Below are 27,448 nucleotides of genomic sequence, written 5' to 3' on the forward strand. Positions count from 1 at the left end.
ACATTTGTAATATTAAACATGTTACCTGGAGTTTACCTGGAGAGAGTTCCGGGGGTCAACGCCCCCGCGGCCCGGTCTGTGACCAGGCCTCCTGGTGGATCAGAGCCTGATCAACTAGGCTGTTGCTGCTGGCTGCACGCAAACCAACGTACGAGCCACAGCCAGGCTGATCAGGAACTGACTTTAGGTGCTTGTCCAGTGTCAGCTTGAAGACTGCCAGGGGTCTGTTGGTAATCCCCTTATGTGTGCTGGGAGGCAGTTGAACGGTCTCGGGCCCCTGACACTTATTGTATGGTCTCTTAACATGCTAGTGACACCCCTGCTTTTCATTGGGGGGATGGTGCATCGTCTGCCAAGTCTTTTGCTTTCGTAGTGAGTGATTTTCGTGTGCAAGTTCGGTACTAGTCCCTCTAGGATTTTCCAGGTGTATATAATCATGTATCTCTCCCTCCTGCGTTCCAGGGAATTCAGGTTTAGGAACCTCAAGCGCTCCCAGTAATTGAGGTGTTTTATCTCCGTTATGTGCGCCGTGAAAGTTCTCTGTACATTTTCTAGGTCGGCAATTTCACCTGCCTTGAAAGGTGCTGTTAGTATGCAGCAATATTCCAGCCTAGATAGAACAAGTGACCTGAAGAGTGTCATCATGGGCTTGGCCTCCCTAGTTTTGAAGGTTCTCATTATCCATCCTGTCATTTTTCTAGCAGATGCGATTGATACAATGTTATGGTCCTTGAAGGTGAGATCCTCCGACATGATCACTCCCAGGTCTTTGACGTTGGCGTTTCGCTCTATTTTGTGGCCAGAATTTGTTTTGTACTATGATGAAGATTTAATTTCTTCATGTTTACCATATCTGAGTAATTGAAATTTCTCATCGTTGAACTTCATATTGTTTTCTGCAGCCCACTGAAAGATTTGGTTGATGTCCGCCTGGAGCCTTGCAGTGTCTTGCAATGGAAGACACTGACATGCAGATTCGGGTGTAATCTGCAAAGGAAGACACGGTGCTGTGGCTGACATCCTTGTCTATGTCGGATATGAGGATGAGGAACAAGATGGGAGCGAGTACTGTGCCTTGTGGAACAGAGCTTTTCACCGTAGCTGCCTCGGACTTTACTCTGTTGACGACTACTCTCTGTGTTCTGTTAGTGAGGAAATTATAGATCCATCGACCGACTTTTCCTGTTATTCCTTTAGCACGCATTTTGTGCGCTATTACGCCATGGTCACACTTGTCGAAGGCTTTTGCAAAGTCTGTATATATTACATCTGCATTCTTTTTGTCTTCTAGTGCATTTAGGACCTTGTCGTAGTGATCCAATAGTTGAGACAGACAGGAGCGACCTGTTCTAAACCCATGTTGCCGTGGGTTGTGTAACTGATGGGTTTCTAGATGGGTGGTGATCTTGCTTCTTAGGACCCTTTCAAAGATTTTTATGATATGGGATGTTAGTGCTATTGGTCTGTAGTTCTTTGCTGTTGCTTGTCTGTTGCTTGTCTTGTTACAGTCTAACACTTGTAATATTATACATTTTTCAGTCTTACACTTGTAATAATATACTTGTTACTCTATGACATTTGTAATATAATGGATGTTACAGCCTGACACTTGTAATGTTATACAGGTTACAGTCTGACACTTAAAATATTATACTTGTTACAATCTGACACTTGTAATAATATACGTGTTACAGGCTGACACTTGTAATATTATGCATGTTACAGTCTGACACTTGTAATATTATACATGTTACAGTCCGACTTTCATAATATTATACTTGTTACAGTGTGAAACTTGTAATAATATACAGGATACAGTCTGTCATTTGTAACATTATACATGTTACAGTCTGAGAACTGTTATATGATGCATGTTATAATCTGACATTCTTAATATTATACATGTTACAGTCTGACAATTGTAATATTATACATGTTAGAGTATGACACTTGCAAAATTATACATGTTACAGTCTGGCACTTGTAATTTTACATTTGTCAGTGTCTTGCATTTTCAATATTATACTTGTTACAGTCTGACGTTTGTAATATTATACATGTTAAAGTCTGACACTTGTAAAATTATACATCTTTCACTCTGACACTTGCAATGTTATTCATGTTAGAGTCTGACACTTTTAATATTATACATGTACCAGTCCGAAACTTGTAATAATACACAAGATACAGTCTGTCGTTTGTAACATTATACATGTTACACTCTGACACTTGTAACATTACATGTTAAAGTCTGACATTAGTAATATAATTCATGTTACAATCTGACACTTGTAATATTATACACTTTACAGTCTGATACTTGTAATATTACACTTGTTACATACTGACATTTTTAATATACTTGTTACACTCTGATTTTTGTAATATTAAACTTGTTAAAGCCTGACACTTGTAATATTATACATGTTACAGTCTGACACTTGTAACATTATACATGTTAGGGTCTGTTATTTGTAATATGATGCATGTTACAGTCTGACACTTGTATTATTTCACTTGTCACAGTCTTAAACTTGTAATAATATACTTGTTACAGTCTGACATTTGTAATATTATACATGTTAAAGGCTGACGGTTGTAATATTATAAATGTTACAGGCTGACATTTGTGATATTATATATGTTAGACTATAACACTTGTAAAATTATACATCTTATACTTTGACACTTGTAATATTATGGTTGTTACAGTCTAACATTTGTAATATTATACATGTTACACTGTGACACTTTCGATATTATACATGTTACAGACTGGTGGCCTGGTGGCTAAAGCTCCCGCTTCACACACGGAGGGCCCAGGTTCGATTCCCGGCGGGTGGAAACATTTCGACACGTTTCCTTACACCTGTTGTCCTGTTCACCTAGCAGCAAATAGGTACCTGGGTATTAGTCGACTGGTGTGGGTCACATCCTGGGGGACAAGATTAAGGACCCCAATGGAAATAAGTTAGACAGTCCTCGATGACGCACTGACTTTCTTGGGTTATCCTGGGTGGCTAACCCTCCGGGGTTAAAAATCCGAACGAAATCTTATCTTATCTTATCTTATCTTGACACTTGTAATAATATGCATGTTACAGTCTGACACTTGTAACATTATACATGTTACTGTCTGACATTTGTAATATTATTCATATTACAGACTGACACTTGTAATATTATGCATGTTACACTCTGGCACTTTTAGTATTATATATGCTAAAGCTTGACACTTGTACCTCTTCAAGGTTGGCTCCTTGGCGTGGTGAAGAGGCTCTTGGTCTGAGGAATTAGACCTGTCGGTCTTCTTCCTCAGACCGAACCTAATTACCCCCTCCCCTATCCCATCCTCCCCATCCTCCCCTTTTTCCTTTCCTCCTCCTCCTCCCCACCCCTCCCTTTTGCCCTTCCTCTTTTTGGCCTTTGGGATTTCTCCCACAGGTGTGCTAGATCCTGGGTAGGGGAAAGGATACCAGCGTCCATCCCATTCCGTTGAGGTTCTTGGCGGTGGCGTAGTTTGCCGTGGAATCTGGATCTCCTGGGGATGTCCCGATCCCTCTCCGGTATCCCAGAGTAGCTTTGGGTGTCTTTCAGGCGACGGGTATATCTCTGGAAGCCACCTTTCAGATTCCGGGGGTGGTGGCCGAAGGAGGTATGCGTTGTGGCGGATATCCGGCCGCCCTCTCTTTTGTCCACCGAGGTAGCTCTGCAGATGTGAGGTTGCTATCCCAGATTGTTAGTTTACTAGCATGATGGGTAGGGTATGGCATGGGTTCCATGCTGCATCTGCGCTACTTGCGGTGCTGAGGTCCTCTTGGGCGCGGAGGGAGATTTCTGGCCCTTTCATTCCTCCTAGGAACTATCCCTTCCCGGTCCCCCCTTTTTTAGTCTTTTTTTTATTTTTATTTTCTTTACTTCTTTCTTTTTTTATCTTAAAAACAAAAAGAAAGAAGTAACCTAACCATGGCAGCCCTATTCCATGAACCTATTACCCTCGGGCCCCTTCTTGATACTGCACCCCGTTCTGACCCCGCCTCGTCTTTGGACCACTCTTCAGACACTCCTCATGCCTCTGTACCTCTTGTCGATGCTGTTTCCTCACCCGCTTCAGGTACTGAGGCCTCGACTGACTCCTTCGATTTATCGGACCTTCGCTCTTTTCTGACTATGCTTCCGGCCTCTCCCTCTATGGTGCGGCAATTTTCAAATCGCCGACCCGTTCCACGTCGGACCAACTCTGGTCCCACGCCTAAACGCCAACGACAATTACCTGCTGATGATACTTCTCCACCTTCTCGTTCTTCTCAGAACGATCGACACGTCCTTCACTACCTTTCCATGCTCAGTTTCAGATTGAACAATGGACTAAATTCTTCACTTTACGACCGACTTCCTCTACTGCCTATCTTTCTGACCACAGTATTGGCAAGGCACTCCTAGGCCATGTTGGAAAAGATATTTCTTTTCATGCTCTTAAGAGCGGTACGCGCATCATCACTGTACAGAATGCTACCCAGGCTCATGAGCTCTCTTGTCTTTCCCATATCGATAGTGTTCCTGTCACTCTTGAAAAACATTCCCTCAATTCTTGTAGTGGTACCGTCATTCTGCCCCATACCATAGTTCAACAAAATTTCCAGACTTGTGGCACTGACATTCTTGAACAGCTGGAACTCCAAGATCTCCCAATCCTCAAGGTAGACACTTACGTTCTTCCTGCCCGCGGGCAGAGATGATATCCTAGCAATGTGGCTCGTTTAACTTTTGAAAGCCGAGAACTCCCATCCTCAGTTTATGTAGCAGGACATCGGTTACAAGTTCGAAAGGTGATCCCTACACCACAACAGTGTAGAAATTGCTGGCGATTTGGCCATCCAGCGAAATATTGCAGATCTATCGCTGAGTGCCCAGTCTGTGGTGCCGATGACCATTCTAATACGTCTTGCAATCGATCTCCCTCATGCCTTAACTGCCATGAGGCTCACCCTTCATACTCTCGCCGTTGTCAAGTCTATTTAAACGAGTGAGAAATCCGTTACCTCAAAGAGACAGAAGGTCTCCCGTATGCCATGGCAGTTTCTCATCTCCACCTCCAAGGCAGACTCCCATGTGTTTCTTATTCCCGTGTTTCAAAACGTCCCCCCACTTCTGGTATCCCATCTTCTACACCCACCTCTGTGGTTACCTCTCCCATAGTCACTCCTGTATCTAATTCTTTTGCTGTCCTCGGCTCAGACGTCCCTACTTCAACGCCTCAGTCTGATCTCGTTTCTTCGTGTTCTCCCTCACAAGCCTCAGTATCGACGAGACCTCGTACGACACCTCCTCCCAATCGTCCCTCTACTTCTCAAAAGTCAAAAAAAGGTCCGTTAACACCTCCTACCCATCTTCCACCTCCTCATTTTACCCTCCCTGTCTCTGCCCCTGGTTCTCCCCCTCTCACTGGCTCAGTTACAAGTGTAGAGGTTCACACTCCTCCTCGTACTGTACCTTCCTCCCCTGTTCCCTCCCAAGTTTCTTCCTCTTCTGCCACCTCCCAGGTTTCTGCCTCTTCTGTCCCCTGCCATGCTTCTCCAGTTCCCTCCACCCTTTCGCCCCCCCTACCTTGGTACTGTCCAATACAGTTCCAATCTTTACTCATCCTCCCCTTACCATTTCCAATATTGTCTCCCATACGACGTCTCTGAATTCCAAAACACTTGAAGCAATCTCTGAATATATTGCAGAGACCAAACCATCAATTGACACTGATCCACCTTCCACTCTTTCTCTCTCCTCTGCTCCATCTGCGCAACTCCTTTCTTCACAGCACACCATTCCTTTGCTGCTTGAACGTTTTCCACTGCCTCCGCATGTGGACTTTTCTAACCCCTCTAGTCCGTATGAACCCTTACCTGCGGATTTCAAGTATCTTTATCATTGCCAATCATGGCCTATTTACAATGGAATATATGCTGCCTGAGGGGTAATCGGGGTGAGCTTCAGATGTTACTCTCCCAGTTTGCCCCTGTTGGTGTTTGCTTACAGGAACCAAAATTACACTCTGCTGTTATTTCTCCCATCTCAGGCTATAATTTATTGTATTCTTCAGATCCTTTTCCTGATGGGTCCTTTGATGAAAGTGCCCTTCTTCTACGCACTGATATTCCGTAACATCAGCTATTTGTTCATACTTCGCTGCATTACACGGCAGCCCGTATCAACTTACATAGGTGGTATATGCTCTGTTCTTTATATCTCTCTCCTTCTCGGGCATTATCTATACCGGATATTGCCTTTCCTGTTTCGTCATTGCCGCCACCGATTCTGTTGCTTGGTGATTTTAATACCCACCATTTCCTCTGGGGGGGTCTCACTGTGATTCCCGTGGAATTCAGTTAGAGGCTTTTCTTGCCACCCACCCCCTCCATGTTTTAAATACAGGTACTCACACCCATTTTGATCCTCGGACTCATACTCTCTCTTGCATCGATCTCTCAGTCTGCTCTTCCTCCGCCGCATTAGACTTCACTTGGTCTGTTCTCTCGGACTTACATGACAGAGATCATTTCCCAATCATTCTTACTTCCCCTTCATTTTTGCCACCTCTTTGCACCCCACGCTGGCAATTTGATCAGGCAAATTGGAACCTTTACTCACACCTAACTGTTTTTAAAGAGGTTCCTTCTTCGTCCTCCAGATTTTTTTAGATTTTGCCACCGAAGTGGCTAGTTTATTGTGCACCCCATATCCATCCTGTGGACGGTAGCGCGAGAGCATATGGATACACAAAAGGCCTAGGAACTAGGCCCCAAAGGGTTAACAGGAATACATATGGATTTATATCTACATATCTATAGTTCACTTATCTGTTACAAGCAAATTTAGGAAATTTGCTTAGTATATCTGGTATCTTATTTTCATTAATAAGATATCTTGACATGTCACATAGGTTATTATACTGTCTGTCTCTGTATTCCTCAATAAGTGGACAATTAAGCACATAGTGTTCAAGAGAGTGACCATATGCCTGATCACATAATTTACATTTAGTTTGATCATCATCTGTGTGTCTCCCAAACTGCCAGAAGTACTTGTAACCAAGCCTAAGCCTGGCCACTACAACATCAGAAAGTCTGTTCACATTGCAAGTTGCTCCATAAACATACTTATCTACGTTCATGTTATCATAGTGGGTTATAGATCTACTCAGGCTTCTAACTGCATTCCTATAACAATCATCTTCATTATTTACTTCTCTCCTAATATTATTCCTAATGCTAGACACAGTTATACCAAAGTTATATTCTACGTTCTCCTTCTGGATACTCTTCTTGGCTAACATATCAACTTTATCATGAAGGAGTAATCCAATGTGTGATGGGATCCATAGCAATTGTACATTAATTCCTTTGTCCCTAATTTTTGAGTATCTATACCTGGCTTCCCCAATGAGCATGTTGTTGGAGTCATTATATGAGCCAAGAGCCTTCAATGATGACATAGAATCAGTAATGATGATAGAGTCAAGCTCAGTGTCATAGGTTAACTTTAGCTCCATTAGGATTGCAAACAATTCAGTTTGCAGTGTAGACCCCCAGTTGTTAATTCTTATGCCTAACTCAACAAATTTATTATCGTTCTTAACTAGGGAGGTGGCAACAAGAGCAGATGCAGCCCTGCCAGAAGACTCCTGTTTAGATCCATCAGTGTATATAACTTGTGATAACTTATTACTACCAGCTAGGCGAAAAATTTCTTCTTGAGCAGTTGCTCTAACAAGAGATTTAAGGAAGGGATTACTAGCAATGAGCTTCTTGGGAGGGACTTGTAGGTATGTGATATTAAATGAACACATCTTCCATGGAGGGGTGAAATGCTCTTGTTGCCTACAGTGATACAGTTCATGCAGGTTATAAAACTTAATGCAATTGCACGTTTTCACAATCCATTTAGATCTGTGTGTATTTACCTCCAGACACTTGGTAAGATTCACTGTGACAGTGTCTGGTTCGTTTCTCAACATTCTAATACCGAGTACAGTGTTAATTTCAACAATCCTATCACTGATTCTAGAAATACCAAGCTCCTTCCTCATGTTAAGAACTTTTGTAGATCTGGGACAGCCAAGAATAGTCCTGAGAGCTTCATTTTGCATTAACTCCAAGGGTCGGAGGGAACTTTCTCTAGCTAATATCAACATGGGAGCAGCATAATCAATTAAGGACCTAACATAGGCTATGTACATCATTCTCACGATTCTCACATTAGCACCATAGTTGGGATTGTAGCCAGCAACAGCTTTGAGAGCATTTAGCCTAGCTTTGCATTTCTTGTTTAGTTGTGGTATAGTGGATTTGTTAAAGGGTACATCTACACCAAGATATCTGTAAGTTTTAACGTAGCTAATGATTTCACCCTGCAAATAGATGGGTGGGGGATGTCGTTTGCTTGTTAATATCTTTGTTTTAGAGGAAGATATTATGAGGCCTAGTCGATTACAAATTGCTTGAACTTCATTAAGAATGGTATTCATCTTCTTATGCCCTGTTGTATGGATCATGATATCATCAGCATAGCTTATAGCTATATGTTTAGGTGAGGCAGGTAGAGCATTTAGGAGAGCATTAATCAGAATATTAAATAGCATGGGACTAAGAACTCCTCCCTGCGGTGTACCTAAAGACATTTCTTTAGAATCACTTCTGAAGCCTTGGTAAAGGACAGAGGATACTCTATTTGACAGGTATCCTATTATCCAGCAGAGTAAGCTACCACCAATATTCATTTTGGCTAGTTCATGTAGTATAACTGTTCTGTTTGCAATATCAAATGCAGATTTTAGATCAAGAAAAGTGGTAAAACTAGTAGAGGTGTGCGCAGTGAGAAAGGTGGAAATACAGTTCTGCACACTTTTACCTTTCATGAACCCATAGAGGTAGGGGGAAAGTTGATGTCTGATTCTGTAGTAAAATCTGTTAAGCATCATTCTTTCAAAAGTTTTGCAAAGACAACTAGTTAAGGAGATCGGCCTAAATGTATCAGGCTGTTGGGGCTTAGGGATAGGCACAATGAGACTATTGGTCCAGGAAGTAGGAAGAACGCCCTCAATGTAACTGAGATTATACAGTGCCAACAAAGGGTTATCAGGCACGTGCCTTAGAGTTCTGAGAATATCATAGGTTATACCATCCTCTCCAGGAGCAGTTGATCGACCTTTGGTTAATGCATTATCTAATTCATACTCGGTAAAGAGGCAATCACTCTCATCAATATTTTGGCTCATAAAATTAATCAGTTTCAACATTTCTTCAGAAGTACTCTCTAAATTTTTTCTAATATGAGATGGAAGGCTTTCATGCCTGGATGTTTTGGCCCAGTCATTTATGAGGTCATTTGCTTTTTCAAGAGGAAAGGGATGAGCAACATTGCCAGTCTTTTTCCTGGTTATTTTATTTATACCTTTCCAAGCCAAACTCAAAGGGGTGGACCTATTTAATCCACTAACAAACTGTTCCCATTCCTGTTGCCTAAGTTCTTCCTTTCTATTCCTTGCATTTGTTAGTGCAGCTTGGAACGTTCTGAGCAGGTCTGGGGTTCTACATTCACGGTATGCTTTACCAATCCTCCTAGCTGCATGTGTTAGATTGCGCAGCTGTGGATCATTATAGTATTTACATTGGTTTTTATTGTTATTTATAGTGGAGGGTCTTTGTTTCCTATTCCTGCCCACTTGATCTGTGAGAACACTCTCAATAGTGGTAATTAAATCATCATTAAATTTTTGTGTGCCAGTGGGCTCGTAATTCTTATACCATTGATCCAAGTGGTTAATAAAGTTGTCTCTGTGTTCTGGTTTGAGAATAAGTTTCCTCCTTCTGTATTTAGCTCCTTGATTGCTGGAGATGTGATCAAGATTGACAGTTATTAGTCTTGGGAAGTGATCAGATAGAAGATCATCAACTATGACAGAGTCATGCATCGTATATGATGTATTAAATCCAAGACACAGATCTAGTATGCCACCATATATGTGAGTAGGCTCAGTAGTGCCCACAATTCGAACATTATCATGCTCATTCAGCAATCTCACTAGTTTAGTTCCATTGGTGTTTGTAATAGACCCACCAATATTCTTATGTCTGGCATTAAAATCTCCAAGAATGATGGTAGGTTCACTATTGATGCGATCTGGTAAAGCATCAGGTCGAAGCTGGTTCGCTGGGGCATAGAGATTAAAAATGTTTATGGAAAAATCGCCTGCAAATACTTTGACACCATGATACTGCATGTTAACTCGACTCTGCAAGGAAAGGAGTGAATGTGGCAAGCTCTTTCTGACATACATCACACAACAGTTGGTTGACCTTAGGTTATAAGCTGCATATCCAGGCAAGTTTGGTGGAGGTGCTCCATCTTTCAATCTACATTCCTGCAAACAGATGACATCAATATTCTTGGTTGCACTAATATGATGTAAGTCAGGCAACCGCTTCCTGATGGAAGCAATGTTCCATGAAAAGATTTGTAATGTATCCATTGTAGTGAGTTATTACAATCTCTTGCTCATAAGATGGTAAAACTATTATGCTTTGACTGCAGTGTGCAGACACTTAAGAGCAAATAGCATAGTTTGTACGTCTTTATCTTCAGAACCTTTATTTTTAAGCATTTTTCGGCATTTTGGCAGCCAGTTATAAGGCAATTTTTGAAGGCAAGAGTTATGGGCTTCTTTCTCACAAATTGCTGGAAGCTGAACGGAGATTGCTGCACTTTTGACATCATCACCATGCTCAAGAGCATCATCCTGATTACATATATTTATTAAACTTGTCAGGATCTGTTCAAGATGCTCAATTTTTTTCTGGAAATTTGTTATAATATGAGGAAGGTCAGGCAAATCCAATGCCTCTCCGGAGGATGGCACTTCTGGGTCAGTGCTTCCTTTAACACCTATCACCTTAACAGGTACCATGGTTACATTAGTGTTCTCTGTTTCATCATTCATTGCAGGTAGGTCCTGTGCATCTGACTCATCTCCAATTTCCAGGGAGGTTACCTGTGTGGTGTCCGTCTGACTGTTGTAGTTGTGTGTATTGGGAGAAATGACAAACTCATCCCCATATTCAGGTGTAGCCATAGGTATCTGTAGTGGCAGACCAGTAGTTCCATATGTGCTAGCAGGGATGGCTAGCTCCTCCACAGCTGGTGTGTGTGATGGCATTCTGGTATCACCAGAATTGTTTGCAGTGAGGTGGGGTTCTTGCACACTTTGCAGAGGTTCAGTCTCAGATCTGGCTGTGGTAGACTGGATGGCCCCATCCTCAGTTACCATTAAAGGACTGTTATCAGGTTTACCTCGAAGGTTGTTTGGGTTCTGACTGCAGTCCTTGTGGGAAACTGTAACCCCAACTTCTTTACAGTTAATACATTTAAATTTTTGGCTGTCAGGGCCTACTGTGCATTCTCTAGTGGAATGTTTCCCAGCACACTTACCACACCAAGAATGTAGTATTCCACAGTCTACTGCAACATGGCCATAGTGCTGGCATTTGTAACACCTACGTTTAGGGGGTAGGTACACTTCGATGTTTAGGAAACGTAAACCATGCACCCAGATATTCCGGGGGAGGGGCACAGGACCCACCCAACTGGCAATAATTTGGGATTTTCCTTTAAGTCTTTTAGGCTTGATGATATGCTCACTTAGAGTCAGATGGGATGGGTCCATGCAGAGAGGGTATCCAAAGATTATGATACTGACCCATTTTTTAAAGTGGTGAGTGTCTGATTGAGGTCGGAGCAGCTTAATATCCCCATAAGGTGTACTAAGTAGATCATTGATCAGCTCTTCATTCTGTTCCACAAACACAAAGTTGTGTGTGTTTTTCCTAAATTGGATCCTTGAGTTAGGATGCTTGTTTACAGCTTCCATTAGCCATGCACACTTAGCAGGCAGCGGGGTGTTGTCAGGGAAGTTCAGCTTAACACATTCTTCCTTTGAAGAAAGACTTCTTGCAGCCTCTGTGCACCAAGGACGTTTAGTATCACATTGTGTACGAGTCAAGTGAGTCTGACTACGTCGACGCTCTAGCCCTTTCTCACTTTTTCTCTTTTGTTTACTTTTAAAGGTCTGGAAGCTATCATCATTTCCATCACCTGCAGAAATAGGTTTCTCTATGACAGTTGCCATGTTTGCCAGTGATGATATCTGGTGTTCCCTTATAGCTTATGCAAGAGCAAATATTCACTACAAAGTCAGAAGTCCAAAATAGATCACAAGACACAAGTGCTCAAGTTCAATGAACACCTCCAACCATACTCAACCCAGACCACCACCACTCAATACGACACACACCCCACCAAAAACACACTCAGAGACCTCTTGTATGTGTGTTAATAATATGGTACATATAATGATATAATGGATGGTACAGGCGAGGTCTTACACCATATCACAAATTACAAAGATGAACAGAGAGAGAGAGAGAGAGAGAGAGAGAGAGAGAGAGAGAGAGAGAGAAAGTAGGTAATATTGAGCATAAAATTAGAATTCTGACATACATCACATTAAACATGAGGTTCAAATGATAACTTCCACTTGAAATAGTTCAGGCTACTGCCACCTAATGTACCTCACTGAAATAATAATATAGCAGACATCACAATGAATGCTGAAGACAACCTCTTATCCCAACCATAGATTGTAAACAGAATTACTAAAAAAAAAAAAAAAAAAAAAAAAAAAAAAAAACTAGGTCGTCCTCCATCGATTAGCTTTTACACCTCTTCTCGTCCTCCGTTTTCACCGCAGCTTCTCATTCAATATCCCAAACTTCGGGCAGGCATTCTCAGAAATGCGTGCCTTGGTGGTCTCCTGCTTGTGCTCGTGCAGTACGTTTGAAACGCGCTGCATGGGGCAGGTACCGGTACAATAGAACCAAAGAGAGACTCCTTGATTTTAAACAGAAGTGTGCGATAACTCGCCGTGTCATCCGTGATGCTAAACGCATTTGCTGGCGAGATTATGTCTCCACCATCACCTCTGCTTCCTCTATGAGTGCAGTCTGGAAAAAAGTACGAAAACTGAGTGGTAAATATTCTCCTGACCCGGCTCCTGTTCTGCGGGTTGCCGGTGTTGATACAGCAAACCCACTAGATGTTGCCAATGAAATTGGTAATCATCTGGTCCATATTTCTCAGGGACTCCATCTATGCCCCTCATTTCTTTCCTCAAACTCTGCCAGAGAGTTAGCACCCTTGGAATTTTCTTCTCTCAGAGAAGAACAGTATAATGTGCCTTTTACACTTCAAGAACTGTAGGCAACACTCTCAGCTTGTCGATCATCGGCAGCTGGGCCTGACGACATTCATATTCGTATGCTACAACATTTACATCAGTCAGCCCTTGCAGTCCTATTACGCCTTTACAATCTTATTTGGTGACAAGGAGTTCTTCCACAGCTGTGGAAATCCGCCATTGTTCTCCCTTTCCGAAAACCAGGCAATACGGGACATGAAACCTCCCACTATCGTCCCATTGCTCTTACCAGTGCAGTTTGCAAAGTAATGGAACGCCTAGTAAATAGACGTTTAGTGTGGAATTTAGAGACACACAACAGTCTCTCCACTCGTGAATATGGCTTTCGTAAGGGACGTTCTACCATAGACCCCTTACTACGTTTGGATACGTATGTTCGTAATGCATTTGCGAATAACCACTCAGTTATTGCCATATTTTTTGACCTTGAGAAGGCATATGACACAACTTGGAGGTATAATATTTTAGCCCAAGCCCACTCCTTAGGCCTTCGAGGCAATCTACCATCCTTCCTTAAGAACTTTTTAACTGACAGGCATTTCCGTGTTCAGGTTAATAATGTGCTCTCCCCGGACTTTATCCAAGCTGAATGTGTCCCCCAGGGATGTGTTCTGAGCACAACACTTTTTCTCCTTGCTATTAATGATTTGGCCTCTAGTCTTTCATCAAATATTTGGTCATCACTCTGTGTTGATGACTTCGCTATTGCCTGTGCAGGCGCTGACTGTCACCTCATTAGAGTTTCTCTCCAACATGCAGTCGACCGTGTTTCCAATTGGGCCACCACACGTGGGTTTAAATTTTCCAGCACTAAAACCCACCAAATTACTTTCACTAGACGCTCTGTCATCTCCGATCATCCTTTGTACCTCTATGGCTCCCGTATCCCTGAACGTGATACAGTCAAGTTTCTGGGCCTCCTCTTTGATCATAGGTGTGGCATGCAAAGAGTACGTAACCTTTATTCGGCGCATGGACACACCCTCATTTACAGGCTATCTCCCCCAACCAGCGAACCAGGTTGCTAAGAGTTGATGATGGGGCCCCATCGTTCAACTAGTGACCAGGTTCTAGCCAATAAGAAGGTGGGATTGACAATCGCAGAGGTTATGTGGATACCGCTCTCCTGTCTGCCCTTGTCATTCCCACTCTAGAGCTGGTTGAAGCACGGTCTGCTGTCTTGTGGCTTCTATTTCTGCCTTGCTTACCGTGGAGTGCACTATATTTATCACTGTACATAGTGTACATATTGCTGTTATAATTGGTGAAGGATAATATAAGTCTAAACTTTTTCTACTGTGTTTATTTGCTCCCATTACACCTGGGATAACAGGCCATTTGAAATCCTAGGTTGTAATATGGGTAGCCTGTCCGAGAGCTGGACTTAGAGAAACGGTTGAGCTTAGGGTGAAGCTTGTAGCAGGAACATTGTGTAGCTTGCTGTTTCGCTTCGCTTTACAAATTTTGCGTGTCAGTTGCTTATGATCAGCCTTGCTATTGTGTGATCGTTCAACAGCTCGCTACTAGCTTGTTCAGTGTGCTCGCTTCGCTACGGTCAATCTTGTGTGCAGTCGGCTTTGCTTGTATGCGTATTCTGCAATCGTACTGTGCATAGCTAAGCGTGTTCTGCAAATTAACGTGTTACGTTGGGGTATTCGTACTGTGCATAGCGAATAACTTATGCCACCTAGACGAGTCAGACGCCTGGTGTCGGCATATACTTTGCATAACCTACCTAAATTGTCCCTACAGCGTTGCTGGCAAATTGCTCGTTCCATTGGCATTCCCTATAAACGCACTCTCACAGCTGCGCAACTGCGTTCACTTATTGCTGACATACTTATTGAAGAAGAGATGGCACATCAAACTCCTCCCTTTACGGGAGCTAGGGAAAAAACTACTATGTTCTCGCAGGAGGAAGATGATATACCTACGGAGCAAAATGGTCAGTATAGTGCAGCTGGGTTGTCTCAGGGTGAATCAGCGTCGTTGGCACTTGAGCTGGCAAAAATCAATCTTGAGCAAACTAGGGAACAGAGAGCATTCGCAAGGGAAGAATTTGATAGGGAAAGAGAAAGGAGGCAGTTTTCGCATTCTGTAAACGATTTCAGTTTACAAAAAGCAGTACAGCTTGTTCCCCGCTTCAATGAGGCCGAACCAGAGCAATTTTTCGAAAGCTTCGAAAATCAGGCTCGAGCCTTGAGGTGGCCGGAACAGCACTGGGCAGCGTTGGTTCATACAGCATTATTGGGTAAGGCACAGGAATTTACGTCGGTATTAACTGACGCTGAATTCTCTGATTATCAAGTAGTGAAGACCACAGTGTTGGGAGCATATACATGTATCCCAGCTAAATATCGTAAGACCTTCAAATTGAACAGGCGGCAGCTTGGTCAATCCCTGGTGGACTTTGTGAGACAGCAAACCAAAGCTTTTACCAGCTGGTATAAAGCGAGTGGTGTCTCTAACTTTGAGGAGCTGGTGCAGCTTATTCTGATTGATAACCTGCTGGAGTCTGTGGGACCAGAGGTTCGTGTCTTTCTGCAGGATCGTGACTTAACCACTGCATTGGAGGCGGCCAGGTTGGCTGATACCTTCGAAACGAACCGCTCCTTGTCCGAGCGGTCCCGTCTCTCTTTTCAACAGTCTGGCGTGAGCAGAGATCGACAACATTGGAGAATGAAGTGCCAGCCGGAGGGAGAGCGTCTACGACATCCAACCAAGTCACCTGGTGAGCCACGCTTCTCAACATATGGTCCCCCTGCGGAGAGGCAAACTACTTATGGAGCATCTCGACAACAATATCCAGAGAGGCACCAGCCAGAACGACACCACTTGCAACGTCATCAGGGAGTAAAGGGCAAGCCTGTCGTCTGCTTCAGGTGCAATAAAGTAGGTCACATCAGTTCCAACTGCCCCCAAAAACCTCAACCCATCGGGAAAATCTCTAATATCCCTAGTAACATGTCCCCTAGAGAAGTAGAAAAAGGTATGGCCCCTTATTATTGCGAAAGTCTTATTTCCCTTCAGGAAAACTCAGAACCAACTAAAGTAAATACCTTTAGAGATACTGGAGCATATTGCTCACTTGTCAGAGAAGGAATATTACCCCTTTCAGAGAATACTTCCTTGAATTCCTCAGTTTTATTGGAAGCTTACGGAGGAGCTATATATTCAGTTCCTTTGCATAAAATTTATGTACAGTGCAAATATTACACTGGGTACTTGACTGTAGGTATCTCAAAAGGATTTCCCATGAAAAATGCCATGTTATTACTGGGTAATAACATTACTACTGTTACTTCGTGTCCTGAACCTATAATGATTAATGCTTCTCCAGTGTTGGCCATAACTCGGGCAACATCCCAAGGGTTGTCTGGGGAGAATGTTGACCTATCCTTGGACGACTCCGATCTCGGAATAGCCACGTTGTTTTATGAGACACACCGGCCGGAGTCTCGTAAATCAAGTGAACAGACCCCGATCAAGCCTTCCTATTCCCAGGTTGCAGGATTCCCAGATGTCTCTGTTTCCATGCCCGAGGGACTGTCCTTCCGGGAGGAACAACGTAAGGACCCTTCGTTAAAATTCACTTTTGAGGCAGCCATGGGTAAATCCTCTTTGGGTCATCCAGTCAAGTATGAAGTTAAAAATGATTATTTGGTTTGCACTGAGACTGGTAAGGAGATAGAGGGCCGGCAATTATACGACAGGTTAGTGGTTCCAACCAAGTATAGACCTCAGATATTAAATATAGCTCATAATACGTCATCAGGAGGTCACTTAGGAATTACAAAAACCTTGTATAGAATCACAAAAGAATTTTATTGGCCAACATTAAAGAAAGATGTGAAGAATCATATTAGGTGTTGCCGAGAATGTCAGCAAGTTGGAAAACCTGGACATTCTATTAAACCTGCACCTCTCCAACCCATACCTGCTGATGGAGAACCTTTTGCAGATTTAATTATAGATTGTGTAGGTCCACTACCTAAGTCAAAGTCTGGAAATCAGTATTTATTTACAATTATGGATAAAGTAACCAGATATCCTGAAGCGATCCCAATGCGTAGTATCAATACTAAAGCTATTCTCAAAGCTTTAACAAAATTCATTTCTTGTTTTGGCATTCCTAAAACTATACAAAGTGATCAAGGTACTAACTTCACTGCCAAAGCATTTAGGGAAGTATTAACTAGGTTAGGGATAATTCACAACTTATCCACTGCCTATCACCCTCAGTCCCAAGGCGCCTTGGAAAGATTCCACCAAACATTAAAAACAATGATGAGAAGTTTTTGCATGCACTTTCCGACAGATTGGGATGAATCTCTACCGTTGTTGCTATTCTCAGTACGAGAGACGGTGCAAGAGTCTACAGGGTATAGTCCGTTTGAGCTGATCTTTGGGCACAATGTACGAGGTCCTCTTCGGGTGCTCAAAGAAGGATGGATGGCAGAAGACGTAAGCTCAGCACTCTACAACCCGTCTTCAAGGTTGCAGGTGGCACGTGAGTTAGCCACGGCTAACCTAAAGATAGCTCAAAGTAAGATGAAACAGAGGTATGACAAAAGTGCACAATTCCGCTCCTTCCATCCAGGAGACAAGGTGTTGGTGCAGGAACCTATACCTGGCCACACCTTGAAAGCTAGATTTACGGGACCTATGCAGATAGTAAGTAGATTATCTGATTTAAATTATGTGGTAGCTCCCATTGATAAGACCTCAAAAACAAAAACTTACCACATAAATCAAATCAAGGCCTTTCATACACCAGATAAAGTCCCAGTAATGACTCTGTCCTCTACCTCTGAGGACGACTCTGACTCTTTGCACTCTATCTCTGAAATTAATACTAAACTTTCAAATTCTGTCCTCCTCAAGGATCCTAGCCCGTTAATGGATGGATTATCTGAAATACAAGCAACCAATTTAACTGAGCTTCTACAGTCATATCCTAATATTTTTTCGGATGTGCCGAAAAAATGTACGTTAGGTTACCATGATGTAGATGTGGGAAAATCTAAACCAATTAAACTCTCCCCCTACAGAGCTAATCCTGAAAAGCAAAGGTTACTTCAGCAGGAAGTAGACTTCTTGTTAGAACATGGTTTAGTGGAGGAGTCATCTAGTCCATGGGCTTCACCGTGCATCCTAGTAAAGAAGGCTGATGGAGGGTTTCGTATGTGCACAGACTACCGTAAAGTGAACGAGGTCACAATTACAGATGCTTACCCTCTTCCTCGTCTGGATGACGTAATTGACTTTGTGGGTAAGGCTACTTTTGTGTCCAAATTAGATCTCCTTAAAGGTTACTATCAGGTACCTTTGACAGATAAGGCGAAGGAAATCTCTGCCTTCGTAATTCCAGGAGGTCATTATCAGTATACAGTTACCCCCTTCGGAATGAAAAATTCCCCCTCTTCATTCCAGAAACTCATCCATCAGGCTATTAAAGGACTTGAAGGCACGGCAGCATACCTAGATGATATTGTTGTGGTGTCTGATACTTGGGATCAACACCTACTTAGACTTAAAGCTCTGTTTGAGACCTTTAAGAATTCCCAATTAACAGTTAATTTATCTAAATCTTCCTTTGGCCAGGCCACTATCACTTTTCTAGGCCATGAAGTAGGTAGTGGTAATGTTGCACCTAAACTTGCTAAAGTTCTTTCGATTAAAGATTATCCAGTTCCTCATGATAGGAAATCTCTTCAACGTTTCCTAGGCATGATAGGATTTTACAGAAGATTCTGTAAGAATTTCTCAGATATTGTAGCCCCTCTTACCTCTCTTACCAGTCATAAAGTTCCCTTTAATTGGACGTCAGATTGTAACACTGCTTTTAATAAAGCAAAAAGATTATTGTGCTCTGCACCCATTCTCCTGTCTCCAGACTTCTCCAAACCTTTTTCATTACAGGTTGATGCTTGTGAGTCTGGGGTTGGGGCGGTACTATTACAAATCGGGAACAAGGAGTTGCAGCCTGTAGCATACTTTTCAGCTAAGTTCCAGCCACATCAGAGAGCTTACTCTACCATTGAAAAAGAAGCCCTCGCGCTGGTAATGGCTTTGGAGCATTTCGATGTTTATGTGGGCCAGACATCGCAGGTGGTCACAGTCTACAGTGATCACAACCCGTTAGTCTATCTCCAAGCCATGAAGAATCACAACACAAGGCTTATGCGTTGGACGCTCAGGCTGCAGCCCTATAACTTCAAAATTCGTTACATTGCCGGCAAAGAAAATGTGTTGGCAGACTCTTTGTCAAGAGTCTAGTTTAATATTTTATTTAGGTTAGGATGTATTTGTGGTAACCCCCCTTTTCAAGCTCTTTTTTTTATCCCCTGATGTGGGGGTTTTTTTTAGTGAGGGGATACGGGCTACCGTCCGCTTGTATCTTGGACCTATGTTGGCTTATCTGACTGCTGTCTCACTCTGAGTTTAGGGTTTGGCTTTCAGGCACTAGGAAAGCTGAGCTCTATCTAAGAGTTGGATGGTGGAGAGGATAGGCGGTCCCATTATTTTGTGCCATGGCGGCACGGTTACCACTGGGAGGTGGCAGCCTAATCCTGAGCCTTCTCGGGGGTGGGGGTGTGGCATGCAAAGAGTACGTAACCTTTATTCGGCGCATGGACACACCCTCATTTACAGGCTATCTCCCCCAACCAGCGAACCAGGTTGCTAAGAGTTGATGATGGGGCCCCATCGTTCAACTAGTGACCAGGTTCTAGCCAATAAGAAGGTGGGATTGACAATCGCAGAGGTTATGTGGATACCGCTCTCCTGTCTGCCCTTGTCATTCCCACTCTAGAGCTGGTTGAAGCACGGTCTGCTATCTTGTGGCTTCTATTTCTGCCTTGCTTACCGTGGAGTGCACTATATTTATCACTGTACATAGTGTACATATTGCTGTTATAATTGGTGAAGGATAATATAAGTCTAAACTTTTTCTACTGTGTTTATTTGCTCCCATTACACCTGGGATAACAGGCCATTTGAAATCCTAGGTTGTAATAATAGGTTATCCTGGAAACCTCACATTACCTCTCTGAAGGCAACTTGTCACAGCTGGCTGAACCTTCTTAAAACCCTTGCTCATCTTTCATGGGGAGCTGATCATCGAACCCTCCTTCGCCTACATTCCACCCTTATTTTATCGAAACTTGATTATGGTGACCAGATCTATTCAGCGGCATCTCCTGCTACGCTCTCTAGCCTTAACCCCATTCATCATCAAGGATTACGTTTATGCCTTGGTGCTTTTCGCTCTTCCCCTGTCGAGAGCCTCTATGCAGAAGCGAACGTTCCATCCTTATCCGATCGCCGTGATGCCCATTGCCTGCGCTACTATGTACACTCTCATGATCTTCGCAATCCTTCCATTTATAGAATGGTCACTGATATTAGTAGACATTCTTTATTTGTTTGATGCCCCTGTTTACTCCATCCCTTCTCTCTTCACCTTCATTCGCTCTTGTCTTCTGTTCAACTACCACCATTCTATGTACATGTAGCATCTCACTTTTCCCTACCCCCCTGGGAAGTTCCAGCTGTTCGAGTCTGTTCTTTCTCCCTCCCTTGCTCGAAAGCCCAACTGTCTGCGGTCGCTTCCCGCTCTCTTTTTCTTGACCACTTTCACTCTCATTCTCATGCCATTGCTGTGTACACAGATGGCTCTAAGTCTTCTGACAGCGTAGGATTCGCAGCAGTGTTTCTGGACAGCGTCGTACAATGGCATTTACTATCTTCGGCTAGTATTTTTACTGCTGAATTATATGCCATCCTTACAGCACTTATCTGTATTGCATCTATGCCTGTGTCATCATTTGTGGTTGTCTCAGACTCCCTTAGTGCTTTACAGGCTATACAAAAATTTGATACACCTCACCCCTTAGTCCTCTGTATCCAACTTTGGCTATGCCGCATCTTTACCAAGCATAAAGATATTGTTTTTTTGTTGTGTCCCTGGTCATGTTGACGTAGAGGGCAATGAACAGGCAGACACTGCTGCGCTGTCAGCAGTACATGACCTACCAGTTTCTTATGGAGGTATTCCATTTACGGACTATTTTGCTGCCATATCTTCCCACCTTCACACCCGTTGGCAACAACGTTGGTCTACTATGCTCGGCAACAAACTTCAATCTATTAAACCGAGTATAGGTTACTGGCCGTCTTCTTCTCTCCAGTGTAGAGGTTGGGAGACTACTATCTCCGGTCTTCGCATTGGCCATACTCGTCTTACTCATGGATATCTCATGGAGAGGCACCCTGCTCCTCTCTGTGAGAATTGCCAAGCTCCATTATCAGTCAGCCACATTCTGTTGGACTGCCCACTTTATCAACGAGCACGCAGAATTTACCTCTGTCGTCGTCTTTGCTCCGCTGCTCTCTCTTTACCTTCCCTTCTCGCTGATGGACCCACCTTTCATCCGGACTCTCTCATTGACTTTTTGACAACAACTGACTTACTTCACAAATTCTAATACCTTCAGCCCTTTCTACTTCAATCTCTTGCTACCCTCTACCCCCGTACTATCCCCTGCCCCGCTGTTTTCTGTAACCTGCTGATCATCCCTCCTCCCTTCTGCCATCCAATACCCTCGCTTCCTTCCCAACCCTGCAGAGCTGTATAGCTCTTGTGGCTTAGCGCTTCTTTTTGATTATAAGAATAATAATAATAATTGACACTTGTAATATTATTTATGTTACAGTCTAACACTTGTATTATTATAAATTTTTCAGTCTGACACTTGCAATATTATACTTGTTACACTCTGACATTTGTAATATTATACATGTTACATTCTGGCACTTGTAATGTTATTCAGGTTACACTCTGACACTTGAAATATTATTCTTGCTACATTCTGACATTTGTAATAACATACGTGTTACAGTCTGACACTTGTAATATTATACATGTTAAAGTCTGACACTTGTAATATTATACATGTTTCAGACTGACATTCGTAATATTATACTTGTTACTGTCTGACATTTGCAATATTATACATGTTTCAGTCTGACACTTGTAGTAATATACAGGATACAGTCTCTCATTTGTAACATTATAAATGTTACAGTCTGACACTTGTAATATTATACATATTATAATCTGACATTAATAATATTATACATGTTACACTCTGACACTTGTAACATTAAACATGTTACAGTTTGACACTTGTAATATTATGCTTGTTACAGTCTCACACTTGTTATATTATACATGTTACACTCTGACACTTATAACATTAAACATGTTACAGTTTGACACTTGTAATAATATGCTTGTTACAGTCTGACACTTGTTATATTATACATGTTACACTCTGACACTTGTAACATTAAACATGTTACAGTTTGACACTTGTAATATTATACATGTTTCAGTCTGAGACTTGAATTATTATTCTTGCTAAAGTCTGACATTTGTAATATTATGCATGGTACGATCTGACCCTTGTAATATTATACATGTTACAGAATGACACTTGTAATATTATACATGTTACAGTCTAACATTTGTAATATTATACATTTTTCTGTCTGACACTTGTAATAATATACTTGTTACTCTTTGACATTTGTAATATAATACATGTTTCAGTCTGACACTTTAATGTTATACATGTTACAGTCTGACACTTGTAATATTATTTATGTTACAGTTTAACACTTGTAATATTATACATTTTTCTGTCTGACACTTGTAATATTATACTTGTTACACTCTGACATCTGTAATATTATACATATTACAGTGTGAAACTTGTAATATTATAAAGGTTAAAGTTTGACTCTTGAAATATAATACTTGTTAAAGTCTGACATTTGTAATAATATACATGTTACAGTCTGGCCCTTGTAAGGTTATTCTTGATACAGACTGGTGCTTGTAATATTATACATGTTACAGTCTAACACTTGTAATATTATTCATGTTATAGTCTAAGACTTGTAATATCATACATTTTTCAGTCTGACACTTGTAATAATATACTTGTTACACTCTGACATTTGTAATATAATACATGTTACAAACTGGCACTTCTAATGTTATACAGGTTACAGTCTGACACTTGAAATATTACACTTGTTACAGTCTGACATTTTCATAATATATGTGTTATAATCTGACACTTGTAATATTATACATGTTACAATCTGATGCTTGTAATATTATGCTTGTTACAGCCTGACTTTCGTAATATTATACATGTTAGAGTCTGACATTTGCAATATTATACATGTTACAATCTGAAATTTGTTTTAATATGCAGGATACAGTCTGTCATTTGTAACATTGTACATGTTACAGTCTGACACTTGTAATATTATACTTGTTAGGGTCTGTTATTTGTAATATTATACATGTTAGAGTTTTTTTTATTGACCATTTTATTCTATACATTTTTAAACTAGTATTTTCAACTACAACTTTTATATTATCCTGTCTACCATCTTACTAGCATATTATAACCAAGTCATTGCCATTTTTATTTTTATCATTTTTTATTTTTTTTATTATTATTCTTTTGCTACCTTAACTTGTGTATTTTATCCTGTCAATTTAAATCTAGATATACTCTAATTCTTGTAAACAACTTAAATAAGACCTTAGTGCAATTACAATTGAGAGTCTTGTGCCTTTTTTATATTATTAGATTAAACTCAGTTGTACTATAGTCAATACCAAATTCATTATATTAGACCATAGTGCAATTACTAGTGAGAGACTGGTGCTATTTTTAATTTGTATTTTTATATTATTAGATTAAATCTAGTTGTACTTTAGCTCACTCTAGCTCAAAAACAGAGACTCCACAAAAGTCATTATTAGACCTTAGTGCAATTACAAGTGAGAGTCTTGTTCTATTTTAAATTTGTATTTTTATATTACTAGTTTATACCTAGTTGTACTTTAATTCATTCCAGCACAACATATAGAGAACATCAACTTCATTATGTGTAGTAGTGACTATACTCTATATGACCAAAATACTCTAGCTATATACTTATCCAAACTTCCCACCACTACAGATATCAGTACTAGAACTCAACACACAACTCAGGATATAAATAACCATAATTTAAACCTAGAAGATGATTGATCACGTTGACTCGATCTAAACCTCCATAATCTGACACCCAATCAAAACCTATTGGAAAGTATCTGCCTTTATTACACAGCAACACAAGCCAGCACTATCCTAAACAATGCTAAAAGTCTATCAGTACTTAACTACAACATCAGGTCCTTAAGCAAACACTATGATGACCTCCTGGCACTCCTTGAATCACTAAAGACACCCTTCTCCTGCATTATTCTTACTGAGACCTGGCTTAAGCAGGACACAATAGATATCTACCCTCTACCAGGATACACAGCAATTCACAACTGCAGAACAAACCAAGTTGGGAGTGGTATTGCAATCTATTACTCTAACCAGTTATCTTGTATTAGTACCACTTGCTTTAGTGATGAATATGGGGAATACATTTTTGCTAATTTTACTGTAAAAAACCTTAAGGCACCTATAACAATCGGTGCCATTTACAGGATACCTCACACAAACATCCCAAATTTCAGTGAGAAATTAAAGTCACTAATAACAAACAGACAAATGAATAAGCACCACCTTCTCTTAGCTGGAGACTTCAACATCAAGCTTGGCTTACTAGATGATCAGCCTGTAACTAATTTCATCAACAATATGAACAACACACTTCTCTTACCAACAATAACTAAACCAACCAGGCTCACTGAGACAAGTGCAACCATAATAGACCACATATCGACCAATGTACTAGCCCCCCTTAAATCAGAGATAATCACAGATAGCACTACAGACCACTACCCTACCTTCCTCCTGACAAACATTAGTAAACCACCACTTGAATACAACAAAGTCTCATTTAGACTCCATGACGAGGCCTCAATAAGGAAGTTCACAGCTGACCTAGAGATTGTTGACTGGCCTACAGAATTCTCCAAGGCCAATGGTATTGATGACTGGACAGACATTTTTCTTAACAAATTACTTAGACTATACAACAAACATTGTCCTATAAAAACGAAACAGATCGCAAACAAATGGCTTGGTTGCCCATGGCTAACCAGTACCATTCTGAAATCCATTGACAAGAAACACCAATATGAAAAGCAATATAGACAGGGCTTAATACACAAAGATATTCTTAAACACTATTCATCAGTTCTCACCAAAGTAATAAAGAAAGCCAAACAACTATACTACTCCAGTAGATTCACAGACACTAGAGGAGATATAAAAAAAACCTGGAAAACACTCTCTCAGATTCTAGGGACTCACAAACTGAAAAAAAACAAGAATATTGTCCTAACTAAACCTAATGAAACACCACTACATCCCACTGACACAGCTAACAAGATAAACGACTTCTTCTCAACCATAGGATCTAATCTCGCCAATATAATCCCACATACCAATGCCCATGCTGGGGACTACCTAGATGGGAATTTCCCAAATTCCTTCTATCTTGCACCAACTGAGCCCTCAGAAGTCACCGAGATTATAAAGTCACTTAAAAACAACTGAGGGAATCTGTCTAATGTCCCACCATTACTGTACAAGCGAGTGGCCCATATCCTTTCGCATGCTATTTCATTACTTTTTAACAAGTCACTAGAAACTAGCACCTTCCCGAAACTACTCAACATGGCAAGGGTTACACCAATACATAAAGGTGGTGACCCTACAGACTTAAACAACTATAGGCCAATATCAAACTTACCATTGCTATCCAAAATCTTTGAGAAACTCGTGCACAGGAGACTATATTCATTTATAACAACACAAAACATACTCAACCCCTGCCAATTTGGATTCAGGAAAAATAAAAGCACTAATGATGCAATCATAAAAATGCTAGATCTGCTTTACACAGCATTGGAAAATAAGGAATATCCACTAGGAATTTTTATTGACCTAAGAAAAGCTTTTGACACAGTAGACCACGACATCCTACTCCGCAAACTTGACCATTATGGTATCAGAGGCCATGCGCTTGCTTATTTCAAATCTTACCTTACTAATAGGTATCAGTATGTCACCATTAAAGACACAGCATCAACAACACGGCCACTTGATAATGGAGTTCTGCAGGGAAGTGTCCTTGGTCCCCTGCTCTTCCTCATATACATCAATGATCTTCCAAACGTATCCCAACACCTGAAACCCATTCTCTTTGCTGACGACACGACTTATGTCATCTCTCACCCTAATCTTGCCACCCTCAACACCATTGTTAACGAGGAGCTGATCAAAATATCGACTTGGATGACAGCCAATAAACTTACACTTAACACTGACAAAACCTACTATATTATGTTTGGTAGCATAGCAGGAGATGCACAAATTAACATTAAGATCGACAACACTCTAATTACCAGACATAATGAGGGCAAATTCCTAGGCCTATACCTTGACAACAACCTGAATTTCAGCACCCATATCCAACACATAACCAAAAAAGTATCCAAAACGGTTGGGATCCTCTCCAAGATACGGCACCGATACTACGTGCCGTAAAATGCCCTTCTCACACTATACCACTCACTTATTTATCCATACCTCACCTATGCTATTTGTGCTTGGGGATCAACTGCAGCAACACACCTAAAGCCAATAATAACCCAACAAAAAGCTGCAGTAAGAATAATCACTAAATCCCATCCCTGGCAACACACCCCCCCACTCTTCATAGATCTAAACTTACTCCCTGTTCAGTACATCCACATTTACTACTGTGCAATCTACATCTACAGGACCTTAAACTCCAATATCAACCTTGACCTAAAACGCTTTCTTGATAGTTGTGACAGAACCCACAGGCATAACACCAGACACAAACATCTCTACGACATTCCCCGTGTCCGACTAAACCTTTAAAAAAATTCAATGTATGTCAAAGGCCCTAAAATCTGGAACACCCTACCTGAGAACTCTATAACTGCAGACACATTCATCACCTTCAAAACTACCATTAGAAAACATCTTATCTCCCTGATACACCCTATCAACTAACTACACGAATACCACCTGGTCATTCACACTTACACTCACTCACCCATTTGACCATAAACAGAAATATTAA

At 41.3% G+C, this 27,448-nt stretch overlaps 1 protein-coding gene across 2 annotated transcripts in view; it reads right to left on the bottom strand.

Moving 5' to 3' along the window:
- Positions 1 to 3,696: 3,696 nt before the first annotated feature.
- LOC138851118 (uncharacterized) overlaps positions 3,697 to 27,448 on the bottom strand; it is a 31,510-nt gene continuing 7,758 nt past the window's right edge. The window contains exon 2 of one of the 2 annotated variants that reach the window (XM_070079657.1): positions 3,697 to 4,719. In XM_070079657.1, the coding sequence (XP_069935758.1) occupies positions 4,696 to 4,719 (24 nt within the window). In that variant the 3' untranslated portion in view covers positions 3,697 to 4,695. The other variant, XM_070079656.1, reaches the window with a different exon arrangement.

Source organism: Cherax quadricarinatus, chromosome 100 (assembly GCF_038502225.1).
Source record: "Cherax quadricarinatus isolate ZL_2023a chromosome 100, ASM3850222v1, whole genome shotgun sequence".
NCBI classification, from domain to species: domain Eukaryota; kingdom Metazoa; phylum Arthropoda; class Malacostraca; order Decapoda; family Parastacidae; genus Cherax; species Cherax quadricarinatus.